We start from the raw sequence: 15,781 nt of genomic DNA on the forward strand, positions 1-15,781 counted from the left end.
TGATTTCATATAAGATCGATTTACCTCCTTCGCGCAGATTAAAGCGAGCGTAATATCTACCTGTAATTATACGTGTACATTTTTAATGGCTCTTAAAGAGTGCATCGAATATACAATATACGACAATTACAATTAAGTGATTCGAAAAAGGCATCTAACGTTCGGAAAGTCTGATTCGCGATTTTCATCAACTTCATTCATCGCGAGTCCTCGTATCGTCGGCCAATAGAAACAGCGAGATAGAAGAGAGAGAGAGGAGGGGGGAGGGGGGGGGGTTTCCACGAACTTCGATGTAATGGGCACTCCTCGGTCTTCCGTACTCTCCGCCACTAAATTGAAGTTCGCAAAACCTCAATGCGACGAGAGTCGCCGTCTTTGCTCTCCAACTCTCGACGAAATAGCGAAGGCGAAACGGAAGACCGTTTCGTGCGCTGCCATCGACAGGGCACATGCTCGGGGACCGAAATACGTGCGGGTCCGCGTGTACGAGCTAGCACGTGCCGCGCGGACAATACGGCGCTTCTTTCTCGCGCTGTAATCGAACGGGAGCGATTTCGAGGAGGAAAGGGGAGAGAATTCCGCGTCGATCGACCGCAGCCGCGTCGGGATCTTTTCGTGAAGAAAGAGAGAGAGAGGGGGGGGGGGACCGTGCGCATAATCTTTTATTGCTTTTTTCCCCTACTTTCGGAATCGACACCTGTCACTTTATCCGCGTGTCGTCTCGTCCCTCATTTCGCGTTATGATTTCCCCCGGCATATCAATCATTCCGGGGACGCGATAAGAGTGATTGATACCACAAGAAGGTAGCCGTCAACCTCGGGCAGTCGCGATAAAAACTGACATCGTTAGCGAACATCGTGTAAGGATTCGTACGCGCAATCTGGCGCGCTCGTACGTGCCGCGCGCGTTGCAGCGGCAGGCAGATATTACGGCGACTCGTGTTATTACAACACCGAGTACTTTCACCGGTCCTCGTGTGCCGCCGCCGCCGCCGCCGCCGCTGCCGTCGCTCGATCTATGTATCTCCATTCTAGAAAATCCGCTCGCTCTCACGAGAGAACGGGGATATCCCGGCAGCGAGTAAATATCGGCGTTATCCGGGAAACATCGGTATTTATATACAGCTATCGATAATTTGTCGTTATCCCGCGCGATTGCGAGATGTTGCGTCCTGCCAGCGAGGACGGCACGTAAGGATCGGCAAAGTTCGATTCTCGAGAGAGAAAGAGAGAGAGAGAGAGAGAGCAGGAGAGAACACGAAGGTGAGCAAGATCAATACTTTCCGGTCAATCAATCATCGGCGGCTCCGCGGGGAAAAAAATATCGATGCTACGCCGCCGTTGCGCGCGGTCTCTAATTCCGACGCGCCGCAGCAGCTAACTCGCCGAACGAGGCCGTCATACTCTCTTCTCGCTATATAAATACGCGCACACACCGAAGTCTAACCTCGGTTGTTCTGGCAGCGAAGAAGACGCTCTTGTCATCCGTCAACGACGCGGAGGTCTATATATTACGTAAGGCTCCCCGGCTCTCCCCTAACCCTCCCCTCGCCCGTTTACTTCCTCGCTCGCGCTGTCCATTTTCCTTTACATTCGCTCCCGTCCCTCATTCTCGACACCGCGGAAAATGTAACGTACCTCCGGTGCCATTTGATTTCTATGACAAAAATTCCTCCTCGCTTCTCGCGTCCGTTATGACGATCTTAATTTCATCGAGAGACGTTTCAAGTGTCCGCTGAGCAATTCAACTTGACGTATGTGTTCACTTTGCGCGAGAATAATGTAAAGAGAGAGAGAGAGAGAGAGAGAGAATCATCGGAGGCTCTTGATTGAAATAAAAATTAAATCTTGCCACGAATCGTAAGTCTAATCAATCCGAATTCGCAAACGGGGTAAAACTGTGTCGCAACGATGCTCGATTCATTGTGCGGAGATAATTGAGCGCCCGGAATAACCGCAGCCCCGCACCATCGCGGCGGCGGACCGCGCGGAGAAGCGCATTTATCGTACCGAGAGAGAAAGACAAAATCAGCAGAGACAGAGCTGGAGACAGAGAGAGAGAGAGGAGCAAACAGGCGGCATTGTCGTGCATATAGGCGAAGATCAAACGCTACGTTACGAGCGCGCGATCGCGGTAAATAAATAGATTGCGAATTAATGGCGCGGATACGCGCCGTCGCGCCGCCCCGCGTATGGCCGTTGCGGACTCCCCGTTTAACGCGGTGGCCTTACTCACGGCTGCCGAACGCGAAAACGTCCTATGGAGAGAAAAAAAAAAGACAGTTAAGCAACCCATTTTGGGGCCCACGATTAGTAATCGAATTACTTGGATTGTTCGTAACTCTAAAAAAATGTATTTTGTTCTAACAAAATATATCCAAATAATTAAATTATATTCTTGATAGGATGGCGCTTATACTTTGCGTCTGCTCTTTACCTTTTTTTATATATATAATTTAATTTAATTTAATTATTTGGATATATCTTGTTAGAACAAAATACATTTTTATTGCCTCTACAAAAGTGATATCAAATTGCGCCAACTAAAATGGATATTTATACAAACGAGACACTTAATTATTTTTTATATTAAAACGTTGTATCCAAACAATCGAGCATCAGACTTTACCGAAAGAAATAAAGGAGACAATGATATTAACGAGACGAATTTTTAATACTTATTCAATGAAAATGTAATGCAAACAACTTCAATACAAATAAATATTTTATTAAAAAATGGCCTTTTCCAATTTAATTGTTGGTTTGGATTCTTCTCGTAACTCTAATCTTTTACGAATTTCACCCCGCGTAACTAAAAATCGCAAAATAGCTATTCTATCTATATCCAAGATTTTTAAGTAATACTAATCAATTCTCTCAATTAGTTCCGTCGATATTCAGTAACGCAAAGATAATTTTTACTTAAGGTGGCTCCTGCATAAACCGACCAAAAGTAGAAAAAATTGAAATTTAAGTATGTTGTAGTTGTAAGTTTTGTCTGTCAATACGCGAAACTACAGACCCGCTCGCCGAAGAAATAAAATAAAGAAAAAAATGTTAAAGCTGTATTTTTAACATTCCAGTAAACACCAAGTAACAGTTACATAACATCGATATTATAATTTCCTGCTCAACAAGATAAATGTAATATAACAACCATGTTATATTACATTTACATTGTTAAGTAGGAAATTATAATATTGATGTTATGTAACTAATATTTGGTGCTCACTGGGATAGGAGTTGTGGGCCGATCGCTCGCAGAAGCACTTTGAGAGTTAATATTATTTTATAGAAAAAGTAGATCTTAACAAAAAACGAGACGAACATAATAAACGTCGCAAGGATTCAAATGCGCTATTAAGTATACGAGATCACCGACCTCTGCGAGCAAGCATTTATTAGTCAAGTCAAAAGATACAATAGGTTTGTTTTCTGTTCCTGCACTGGTGAACTAGTGCAGTGAGGTAGAATGAGAAAATATATGCCTGTCTTACTCTAATTTATTGCACTAGTTCACTAGTGTAAGAACAGAAAACAAGCCTAATGTTTCGAGGAAATTTGACAGCTCTTTGACACTTGACGATATCACATATTTTTAAATATGTTCTTAAATGTGCATATATAACTTAGCAGCCACCTTATGGGCCAGTCTCGCAGACGTCAGTCAACAGTTAACCAGAGTTCAGTCGAATCCCTATCTTTTTCTGTCTTATTATCTAAGAAGAGACAGAGAATCAATTAACCTTTGGTTAGCAGTTAACCGACGTTTGTGAAACTGGCACTGACCGAAATGTTAAGTTGCACAACTAAACAAAAACGGTGGAAATTTTTCCCAGAGTAGAGTTACGAACAGTCCAAATAATTCGATTACCAATTGTGGGCCCCAAAGTGGGTTGCTTAACTGTCTCTTTTTCCCAGAGTCGGCGTCGGGGATTTAACGGGTCGCTTACACCACGTTTCGCGCGCCGAGATTACCGAGGGACACGCCGATTGTCCGAGGGAGCGATTCTTCGAGTTATTTACATTCGAATCGATCTCGGCGAGGGCGCTTAACCGAGGGCCTTGATCAACCGAGTCGCTCGAGCACGGAGAATTAAAGTGGCTACTGCTCGCGAGCTCCCCGGACTTTATGGCCGGGCACTTAATGCGAACACTCTAACGTTTAACATCTGTCTTGGGAAAACTTCAATCCGAGACTTATTAATAACCGAGATGTCCGGCGCTGAAAATATAGAAATTATGAAAACGACTGCGAATTAAAACCCCGCTTAAGAGGTAACTCGATTTCAACTGCTCCTCCCACGGAGCGAGGAGACTCGTTTCTGGTGTACGCGCTCCGCGAGCTGTCCCGCATGGAAACTAATGGGCACTTATATAACTTCGATCGCCGAAGCACATTATTGCCAGGATAATGATATAATATGCTCGTACTTTGCGCGCAGAAATGACGAATATTAAGCGTATTATTGCCGCGCGGACGCGCGCAATAGCGAATAAACAAGTCATAAATCAACGCAAGCTAGCATTTTATTCGCCGCGAATCGAGATATCGAAGACGCGGCTCGGGGAGTTGCGCAGCGCGCACCTAAATCTGCCACGTTTGGGCGCTATCTCGGTTATCAAGTCCAGAGATCATAAATTAACCGAATGCCGATATCCCGTAAAATTCGTTTTGCAATCGATGGAAATCGAACATTTCAATTATCGCCACTCCGCGCTAAACACGATGATCGACTGCCGTCCGGTTTTGCTCGGACGACAGGCGAATCCGAGCGCGAAGACAACATGTCGATTACGGAGCCGTCAAAAAAAATCGATTGAATAAAATCTAATGAAGAGAGGAAGAAACGCGCGACATGTCAAAATAATCGATATCGGAACAGCGAGGAAGGGAGCATTACTGTCGAAATACCGCGGCAGCAAAATGGAAAATAAATTCATCAGCTCGATATAGTTCGATAGTTGAATATCGCGGTATCGTTCATTCAATATCCCTCCCACCCGAAGCACCGTCGGAAATTTCGAAAAAGCGAGGCGTCCCGAAAGCGCTCGGCGTCCCGAGTCGAAATTCTGTTGAACCTTTAAATCTATTATGTAATCGAAACCATGTTGAACCTTTAAATCTATTATATAGTAGGACCTAAGACAGTAGAGGAGGTCGAGCTGCAAGTACTTATGCAAGTACTTTTGCCAATTTAGTATCAAAGTAGGTCCTTTCAAGTGGGAGCTAAAGTAAATTTTTAGAATTAAAGATTGAAGGGAGAGTAAAAAAATATGCCATCAAAGTAGGTCTATGTAGATGTAAATTATCCTTAAAAGTGTCAAAATAATATCAAAATTTCGACTCGAAATTTTGGCCCTGTGTCGAACCTTTAATTCTCTTATAGAACCTAAGACAGTAAAAGAGATCGAACTGCAAGTACTTACAAAATTTACTCTTACTTTAAAACTGATAGTGTCGGAAATTTCTACTTTTGTCACTTTAGCGTCAAAGTAGGTCCTTTTAAGTGGGAGCTAAAGTAAATTATTAGAATTAAAGATTGAAGGGAGAGTAAAAAAAATATGCCATCAAAGTAGGTCTATGTAGGTGTAAATTATCCTTAAAAGTGTCAAAATAATATCAAAATTTCGACTCGAAATTTTGGCCCTGTGTCGAACCTTTAATTCTCTTATATAGTAGAACCTAAGACAGTAAAAGAGATCGAGCTGCAAGTACTTACAAAATTTACTCTTACTTTAAAACTGATAGTGTCGGAAATTTCTACTTTTGTCACTTTAGCGTCAAAGTAGGTCCTTTTAAGTGGGAGCTAAAGTAAATTTTTAGAATTAAAAATTGAAGGGAGAGTAAACAAATATGTCAGCAAAGTAGGTTATTGCTGGTATTGCTCTATGTAGGTGTATAGATCAGTTCAGTAGGTGCAAATTATACTTAAAAGTGTCAAAATAGTATCAAAATTTCGACTCGAAGTGCTCTGGGGAAAAAAGGCAGTTAGCAACCCATTTTGGAGCCCACAATTAGTAATCAAATTATTTGAATTGTTCGTAACTCTAGTCTGGAAAAAATTTTGACCGTTTTTTTTTCGTAGTTGGGCAACATAACATTTCGGTTAGTGCCTCTTAAGTGAAAATTATCTTTGCGTTACTGAATATCGACAGAATTGATTAGTATTGCTTAAAAATCTTGGATATATTATAGACAGAATAGCTAATTGCGATTTTTAGTCACGCGGGGTAAAATGCGTAAGAGATTCGAGTTACGAGCAATCCAAATAATTCGATTGCTAATTTGTGGGCCCCAAAGTGGGCCGCTGTCTTTCTCTTCCCGCAGAGTGGGACGTGAAATTTGCGGCCGAGCGAGCGTGGATTTCCGCGATGTGAAAGACGCGGATCGCTGAACCGGTCGAGGACGCGGCGGCGCACCTGTTTGCACGTGAAACTTCCTCGTGCGTGCCGTCGCCGACTCCCCGCGTGTATAACTTGGCGTGCTACGTGTGCACACATGTGGTTTCGGTTGCATTATATCAACCGTGCGATCTACATATCCGGGAGGAGGCAAGAGCGCGCCTCCCGCGCGGCAGATTTCGGTCGACGCACGTACGAAGCTTAATCGAAACCGCCGCCGTTCTCCCCGCTTCGGCCGCGGATCTACGCGAAAATCTGCCGATCAACGAAAACCGACTCCGCCGTAATCGCTCGCGGCGATTCGGCGACGTTTAGGCTTAAGAGCTTGTTAAAACTAAGTCAGTTCCCCTAACAAAGTTTCACTTCGATCGACGTTATCGTGCGTGGCACGGTGGTCGCTCCGCGACGTGACCTTCTTTCTTTCCTCCGTCCCGAGGACTTTATATCCCACGACTTACGGTAATGCCCGCGCCCCGGGCGAGCGCGGGCGGGTAGCGTGCGACGCTTGCGGAAAAGCGCCGCCCGCAAATGCGAACGGCGAAGTGACGGCAAAGTGCTCGTCAAATTATAGGTATGCACTCGGGAAACGTTTACCGCGCCGTTGGAGCGTACCCGCCGGTGGTGCGCTGCCACGACGACCTGCTCGACACGAATTTTCAGGAGAGCGGCGGGACACGAGCGCAAGGACGGTGGGCCACTTTTGCCCGCCCGCTAATTTCATTATTCCGCGCGCAGACGTCGCGAGCGTCTCTGTGTCATGTCTTTGTCCTCGAGATACCTCAACGAAGTCAGACCGACCAACGGTACGCGAAATGAACTCCGCTCGGGCTGAAACGCGAGAAACACACTTCACGTGCCCCGCCACTGTACGTCTCGAAATCCATCCGTATCCATTAGTAATAATGCACGTTTTTTAAACTGGCGAACGCACGCGCGGGAAGAGAGACTCGCGTATACGGTTCGTATCGAGTTTGATGAAGCGCGCGAAGGTGGATTTCAGAATCGCGACGGAAGTTTCGGGTCTCTTATTATTAGAACTCTCCGGTTCCGCGAGAGGAGAGCGTTTTCCTCTTTCCCTTCTAAAGCTGTTGGATAAAAGGACGAGGGGGAGGGACGTATCCTCGTTTGTCAAAGAGCCCGCCGGCGGACGGAGGCCGCCGCGCACAGATCGACTTCGCTTATCGCCGATACCGACCCGGCCAATTTTTGCCCGGGGTACACCGGATCGTAATTCACGACGCAACGTGAAATATTCAGCACCCATCGTTCGCATGGCACCCCTTCTCTCCCACCGCGGGGCGAATTTCGAATTCAAAGATCCCCGGGCCTAGGGTTGCTGACTCCTCGCGGACGTGTACGCGCGTCGACTGGTATGAATACCCCGTCATGCTATCTCTCATACACGCGACGAGCATTCTGCAGGTTATTTTCGATGCATTCGCCTTCGTACGCGCCGACTATTTAGATTTTACCTAGAATAGAAGCGCGCGCGCGCGGGGCCGCTTAGGGCAGACAGACCAGATAACTGGATCGAATTTGGCACGCGGACAGGTCTAATTATTTATAAATAGGAGAACCCGTTACGCGACACGGTGTATATTGTTAACAATTGTAATAATGCACATCTGTTACGGCGGATCTAATTTCGGCCGGCTTGTCTCGTCGGCGTCCCTCGATTTCGATTTTCCCCGTGCGATACGCGTGGCAAGTGAAGTATTCCCGTCGAGAAGAGTTTGCGTACCGCGACGCTGCGATACAACGTGATTATTTAGCAAATATGATAATCCAGGTACGGGGAGAGAATTCTCTCGTATAATTCATCCAGAAAGTGTCATGTAAGCGTGGGACAACGTGGCATTTCGAAGAATTTTATCAGGATTGTTCATTTGACTGGTAAAATGTACGGCAAAATGTCATCGTTTTATTCAAATAATCTTGACTTGACTGACAAAGTGTACGAGACGATAGCTAAAAGTTTTGTACACCGAGAGAATTCTCTTTTAAAATTCACCCTGAAAGTCATGTAATCGTGGGACAACGTGGCATTTCCAAGAATTTTATCAGGTTTTTTTCGTTTGACTAGAATGTTTGGTAAAATTTCAATCGTTTTACTAGTAGAATGTATGGTAAAATTTCATCGTTTTACTCAAAGTAAGGTCTATATGCAGAATAACTAATAATCTTGACTGACAAGTGTACGAAGCTGTAACTAAAAGTTTTGTACACCGAGAGAAATCTCTCTTAAAATTCATCCTGAAAGTCATGTAATCGTGCGACAATTCGTGGCATTTCCAAGAATTTTACCAGGGTTTTTCGTTTCACTAGTAGAATGTGTGTGGTAAAATTTCAAACGACCCTGATAAAATTCTTCGAAATGCCACGTTGTCCCACGACCGCGCGATTTTCAGGGCAAATTTCGAGAGGAAATTCTCTCCCCGTGTATAAAACTTTCAGCTAGTTTCGTACACTCGTCAAGACAAGATGATTAGTTTTCTTGCATAGTCCTTCGGATAAAACGCTAATCCAGCGCCTCGATTGCGACACCGCGTGATTCACGAAGAAGCGAGAACACGGCGCATCATCTCGCCGCTCACGTCACCGTGCATAACACTTGATGCAATCGCCTATAATCCGCTCTCTATCAACCATCGCGGCTCCTAACTAAACGATCTACTCCGATCTAAACGTCGTTCAGCGGCATCGCGGGATATAAATAAATCACGCCCCAAATATTTCCATTGAAGTCGCTCCGGAGCGACCGCTCGTGGGCGATTCCGCGAAAGGGGGAAGACCAGGTTCCAGTTCCGCGAGACAACGTTGCGACCTTTCAATCGCGACCGCGGGCCTCGCCGCTCGTCGCCCGCGGCGCGATCGCCGCCTCGTTCGATGATAACGGAAAGGGGCGGGAATCGGCGCTTTCTTCGCGAAGAAAACCAACTTTAAACCCCGGCGGCTCGGAGTAAAGTTAAAATTTCGCAGCTTGAATGAGAAGCGCGACGTATCTCGTTCGAGGCCCGGAGTCTTCGCTACGAAATCAATTTCCAACTTGTTTCCAGCGCGCCTTAACTCAATTTTTTCGCGAGGCATCGAGGTAGGTAACTCCCTCCCCGTATATCGTCGCGTGTGTATACCTTCGAAACGAGATTTTCCGAAGAGGACGCGCACGAGGCGTCCCGCGGGAGTGAGTCGGCGAGCGAAGTTAGCGGAGACGCGGAACCGGAAACGAGATAGGGAGGACGCGAAGGGGATCGCGAGGCGTACCTTACGCGGCTCCGGTGCGTAGATCCCCGGCAGGGGCGTCAGCAGGTGCAAGCCGGCGGGATTCGGGATGCCGGAGGCCGGGTGTCCCGGCGGGATCGGCAGCGGCACCAGCTTCAGGCCCCAGGGCAGGTACCACGGCGCGGTGTGATGCATCCTGGCGCTCGGCGGCTCTCAATCGCGATCGACGGGACGTGTCTGGCCCGGGCGAGGCTCGGCGCTCTCCAGCGTGCGCGACTCCGACGACGGGAGGGACGAGGCGCGATCAGGACGCTACAAGATCCCCCGAGACGCGAAAGGAGCGCGCGCGCCGTCTCTTCGCGCGGATCGGGTTTTCCTCGAGGCGCGTCAGGAGCTTGACGGACGACGTAAACGGAGAGAGAGAGAGAGAGACGATCACCTTGGCATTTTTCGAGGCGGCCGCCCGCTGCGCGGAGGAGACCCCCGTGTCTTACTCTCGTCCCCTCGATCGAAAAAGTCGCGTCACACAAGGCTCGAAGGATGCGGGAGACGATTAAGCGCGGTCGCCGTCGTCATCGCGCGCTCGGGAAAAGTGCATCGGGCTCTCGGTGACACACGTGTCCCAGCACTGTGCGCGCGAGTTGTACGCGACACGTCCTGCGGCGAACCACGGCAAGGGCGGGGGGGGAGGAGAGGGAGGGGGAGAAGCTCGTACCGCAGATACAACACGTTTGTCTCGTGAGGAGATGTCCCTCAGCGGAGACCTGTCCGATGCGGGCGCGCGGCGTCGACTGATCGAGCGCTACGACGCGAGCACATGGCCGCATTGGCGAGCGCGCGCCGCCCCCCACCGCCGTTCTCCCTCCCGCCGTCCGCGGGCAGCGCGCGGCCCGCCGCAAATGAGTTTACTTCGAATTATGCAAAACGCAATTATCGACAAATACGTAAATTACATTCTGACATCGAACTTATTTGTAAAACCGGTAAGGGGGACGAAAAGCGCCTCCCGAAGAATTTCGAGCGAGAACGCGAGATTCGATCTCGGTCGCTCCTTCTTCCGGCTGTTGTTATTTTTTTATCGCGACTAAGAGCCAGCTGTTTCTGATTCGTCGACTCGATATTTAACCCTTTTAAATGTCTACGTGGGCATAAACTTTGTCGTACCGCAATCGATAATAGATTTGGAGGAGAAAATTGTGTTTAAATCTCGCATAGATTTATGTATCGTGAAACGTCAAAATGCTACGTAAAAATGACGAGCTTATGCTTGGTACTTGAACACATGATTTTCGAGTTGCGACCAAAAAATGTGGAGGGGAAATACTTTGCAGACTCGGGAGCGCGGAATTAGAGATGCAAAATTTTTGATAGACAAACTCAACCGGAGGAATATTCCGGAACTGAGGCCGGTAACTTCGCTCCATAACGAAAATCTCATTTGTGTGTTCGGGAACCGATGGCGCACGGGCGACGCAGAATCGAGCTTTGATGTCAGGGAGCAGGTTGCGGACGAGCGTTGACTCGCGCTCACGAGAATTAAGGGATATCCAACGGGCGGTAACTTATGCTGAATCCGAATCATTCGGCCCGCTGGCTCGGTGATTTCGGAGCAACCCGGTTGGACCGCCGAACAGAAGCGCTTGACGCATGTCTACGTCAGAGATATAACGGAGATCCAATTCACGAGCAATCTGGACCGCGAGAGCGAGCCGGATGTCAATGCAAACCGAAGATATAACAGAGACGTGTACAACGCTGCCACGTAATGATAATAAAAAAAACGCACTTGAGATAACCAGCTAATTTTAGTTTGAAATAATTGACGGCGTGAATAAGTGGCGGAACCACGCGCGCAAATAACGATGATTGAACAGCCGGCTGATAATTAACGATACAGGTAGGAGAATAGTAACCAACGTGACAAAGTATGAGCTCCGTTGTCGCTCCGATGCGCAAGAGAGGGACGAAATATTAACAAAAGATTACTTGACCATGTCTGGCAAATTTGTATGTTCAAGCTCGCAACGTTGCGACCATGGTTTGTGATGTAACAAAGAAATTGCAAGCAATTTTAACAAAGGATTGATACTTAAATAAGTTACAAGAATTTAAGTCAGAAGTATTAAGATTGAGAAAGTAAAGTAAGATAGTAATGCAAGAAAGATTTAGAAAAGTGGGAGACTATTGTCGTGGTTAATGTAAGAGAGAGGCGAAATATTTATTAAATTAAATAATTTAAAAACAAAAGATTACTTGAGACCATGTCTGGCAAATTTGTATGTTCAAGCTCGCAACGTTTCGATCATGGTTTGTGATGTAACAAAAAAATTGCAAGCAATTTAGTTGATACATAAATAAGTTACAAAAATTAAAGTCAGAAGTATTAAGATTGAGAAAGTAAAGTAAGATTGGCGATAATAATGCAGGAAAGATTTACAAAAGTGGGAGACAATCGTCGTGGTTAATGTGAGAGCAGATTACATAGATAGATGACATAAACCTGGTTGGTGAAATAATTTAAATATTCATTGTCTTCTACTTTACAAGAAAGCGAGCAGAAAAGGTGAAATTTTCACCTCGCGACTCAATTACAACGCATTTTAATCGCGCGGTAAGTTTATGGTGTCCCATGTGTCCCCCGTGCCGATACTCCGCAATGCACGCATATATTCGGAGGAATTATAATTGAGTATAGTTTAATTAGGCTGTCTTGAAGTTGGGTGATGTACACCCGGGCAACTGACCCCATCTAACTTGAATCCCGGAGACGGCTCGTGTCCGTCGTAACGCGGGCCCCATCGGCTCGATTATATCACTTATTTATCGACATTACTTAGCGAATTATGTAGACTCCGGACAAGTCCGCCGTAATCGACGGTGAGACGCCGGGCAGACGCGACAGCGCTCCGAACGTATAACTCGAACCGATATCACGGAAGACGGAGTGCGGCGTTAGGTCGGGTTGCGTCCAAAGTGGAACCGGAGGCGGCCTGGACGTCGTACCGCGGCGCGCGCGGAGGCAGAAAGACAAATATCTTGCGTGTAAACACGCCATGTGTTTCCCTCCGTTCACTTTCCGAGTCGCGGAGTGACACGCCCGGCCATTCCATTTTCATGGCATTGAAATTGTATACGGGGTACGCCTGAAAAGTCCGTATCGATAGCGAGGACGGAAGGGTGGGCTTCCCTATATCCGCGCGACGTGCAAAACGCGCGTAATTCGGTCGCGAGTCTCGCAAAGGAAAAATGCTTATCGACACATCTGTCGTTTTTCCAGCTTTCCGTCCCAGCCCCGCCCCCGGTATCCGCGATTAAGCAGAGGTCTATACGCGCTGCAGACGGAAGACGGATGCGTCAACTCGTAAAATAACGTATCTCTCGTATAGGCGATCAATTTCTCGAATTGCCCGTGTCCCGATCGACACAACCGCCCGGCAAATAACTGCGCGCGAGATGCGCTGGATGTAATATGTCGAGGTAAATATTGACAAACGATTGGCTGTGCAGCGAGCGAGCGCGGAATATTAATATTAATGCGCTGACGGCATTTCTTGCTAATAATATGTTTTCATCGCTTTCGGCGAAATTTTCCACCGGGGGAAAATTTCCGTCGGATAAGACAATTAAACAGTGTTTCCGATTACGTTTTCCGATCAAATCAGGGATGCATCCGATAAAATTTGCCCGATGAGATGCAGGTACCGATGAAATTTGATTGAAAAACCGATTCGTATCTTTCATCGGATGCATCCGTTTGTTATTATGCAATAGGATTATCCGATTATATTTAATCGGACGTTTTTCCCAGTGCCGGAGTCGTTGATTAACGATTCCGTTTAATTACTCGATAACTCCGCAGGATCGCGCGTGCAAACACTCGTAAAAACCAGAAAGGAGTACGAAAGAAATTCCCCGCGGGGGAAAAACATGTCTATTATTCTTGCAAAATGGAAACTCGCTTCGATCAAATTATGATCGAGTCTCGAAGACGCTTCGTCTAGCGATTTTACGGGGGGGAGAGTTCAGACATTGTTATTCAGCTTAACGGGGCAGCAAAAAGGACGAGAGGAGCAGCGGAAAACTTGCCGGGAGAAAGAATCCACGAGCTGCTCGTGACATCGTATTAATCCAATCGAAGTTTTGCCTAGGAACCGAAGGAACACGCACCGACGACGAAACTCCGCCGGCGGAAACTTCTCCTTATTCGTATCGCAATAAAATTTACATTTCCGCGCGCATCTCCGAATCGGCAAAATGGATCTCGGGAATATTAGCCGAAGCGGCTGCGAGTAAATATTTTAGTTGCCACAAAATTCGCGGGATATCAGCAAGCTATGAGCCAGAGGTCTCTTTCCACGTCTAACGACGAGGAGTTTCTCATATTTTCCGGTCAAACACTTAAACTTTCCAAACTCTTTATGCGTTTTTTATCGGGATTAAAGTTCCGGACACTACGTGAAAGTAAGTTCCCGACAAAAAGATTAATCCGACGGAAGTAAAAACCCCCCGACAATCCGATCCAGCGTTGTCGCGGAGGCTAGATCTTCGTGCGCGATTCGCCTCCCGGAAACTTTAAAGGATCCTCGCTCGTAGATAAAAGCCGAGAAGCCGGCGCGCATTGTCGTAAAATGTATTCGTCGTGAACACATTTCGCGGTTGACGCAAACCGCGCGTGTTCTTTTGCCCATCGACGTGCACGCGCGCGTCCACGAGACGCATCCGAACAAAAGAAGACCAATGTAGAACATTGCTAGACGACGCTTGGCTGGCAAATTCTAATTAAAGAAATTCATTGCGAAAAATAGTATCAGCCAGGGTTTGAACCTGGACCTCCCTACACTCTAGGCGAGCGTCTCGCCAATTCGACCATCTCCGAAATCATTGTGAAATCTTCACGAAATCCCCATGTAATCCTTTTGTCTTTATTTTTAAGTTCCTTCACTTGTTAGACAATAAACATTTTCTCAACTTAAGAAAGGTTTGAGAAAATCAAGCTCTTTGAGATTCAACAACGTCACATATTTTTGAACGCATAAGAAATGCATATAAGAAATTTATCTGTAATTGGACGAAATTATTTGTAATCAGATAATTTAAAATCGTAGGAAATCAAATGAGATCGTGTAATCGGTGGTACAACATTTTAGCCGGTGGTGTACCCCTTTGGTAACATTTATCGCAATGAACAGTGCTACACTGAAAAAAATTTCTGGTTGAATATGGACGAATCAGATAATTCCTTTAGGATTTACCAGAATTCCTTTAGGATTTACCAGAATTCCTGTAATCCTACAGAAATTCTGGTAAATCCTAAAGGAATTATCTGATTCGTCCATATTCAACCAGAAATTTTTTTCAGTGTACTAATGACATCCTCGCGTTTAATTTTCTGCCAGAACCGCGCGCCGATTCGGGCTGTCGGCTGTACGCCGAACTAACGAGGCGCGATTTTCATTTTCCAAAAGGAGAAGAGTTCGTTCGTGCGAGACGTCGAGCTACTTTCCCTTCCTTCGATCACGCCCGTTATAAATTTACCTCTATACGCGCGACACGCGATGGATCGTTGACACGGGGGCCACCGGGGCAACTTTTGCGTAACATATATTAACGTAACACAGTCGTATCACTCGACACGGGTGAATACACGCACGTTGAAACCGCACGCAGGATCGCGTGCCCGATTAAAAAAATTTCCCTGACGCGCGTCCCACTTTTACGGGCATTTAGTACCCATTCATACAAATCGATACGCTCGCCAAACATATATTTTAGATACATCTACAAAATAATAATGAGAACGAGATACAAATCTGTGACCTAACGCGAGGGAGTCAGCTGGAAATAAATATATATTTTTTTCCCCTTAGATTATCAACGTTGACAGGGCAAATTAACGCTAGTTTCGTTTTTCATTAATTTATAACGATGATTGCCGTAGGTCACGTTTATTTTTTCTCTCCCTTCTCCCGCCCCCCCGTCCGCTCCCTTGCTTCCCTTTCTTTTTATATCGTGACATATCGGCCCCGCTGGTCGACTTCCTAACACTTCGCGGCCTGTTCGGCCGACGTAACGTGAATATGCAAATTGTAATCCACTTACGCGAGAAACAAATGTTAACTGTCAAATTACTGTCTCTTGATAATCTTCCAGCGAGCCT

At 46.5% G+C, this 15,781-nt stretch overlaps 1 protein-coding gene across 2 annotated transcripts in view; it reads right to left on the reverse strand.

Moving 5' to 3' along the window:
* LOC105563666 (RNA pseudouridylate synthase domain-containing protein 2-like) overlaps positions 1–15,781 on the reverse strand; it is a 143,843-nt gene that overhangs the window by 91,690 nt on the left and 36,372 nt on the right. Inside the window, exon 1 of one of the 2 annotated variants that reach the window (XM_012015439.1) lies at positions 9,667–10,266. The exons of the other annotated variant lie outside the window; for it this stretch is intronic. Within the exon in view, the coding sequence (XP_011870829.1) occupies positions 9,667–9,819 (153 nt within the window). The 5' untranslated portion in view covers positions 9,820–10,266. Of the gene's footprint in view, positions 1–9,666; positions 10,267–15,781 lie in introns of those variants that run through there. 2 annotated transcript variants of the gene reach the window in all.

This window comes from Vollenhovia emeryi, unplaced genomic scaffold (assembly GCF_000949405.1).
Source record: "Vollenhovia emeryi isolate VEMERY1.0 unplaced genomic scaffold, V.emery_V1.0 DF939172.1, whole genome shotgun sequence".
In the NCBI taxonomy this organism is placed as follows: domain Eukaryota; kingdom Metazoa; phylum Arthropoda; class Insecta; order Hymenoptera; family Formicidae; genus Vollenhovia; species Vollenhovia emeryi.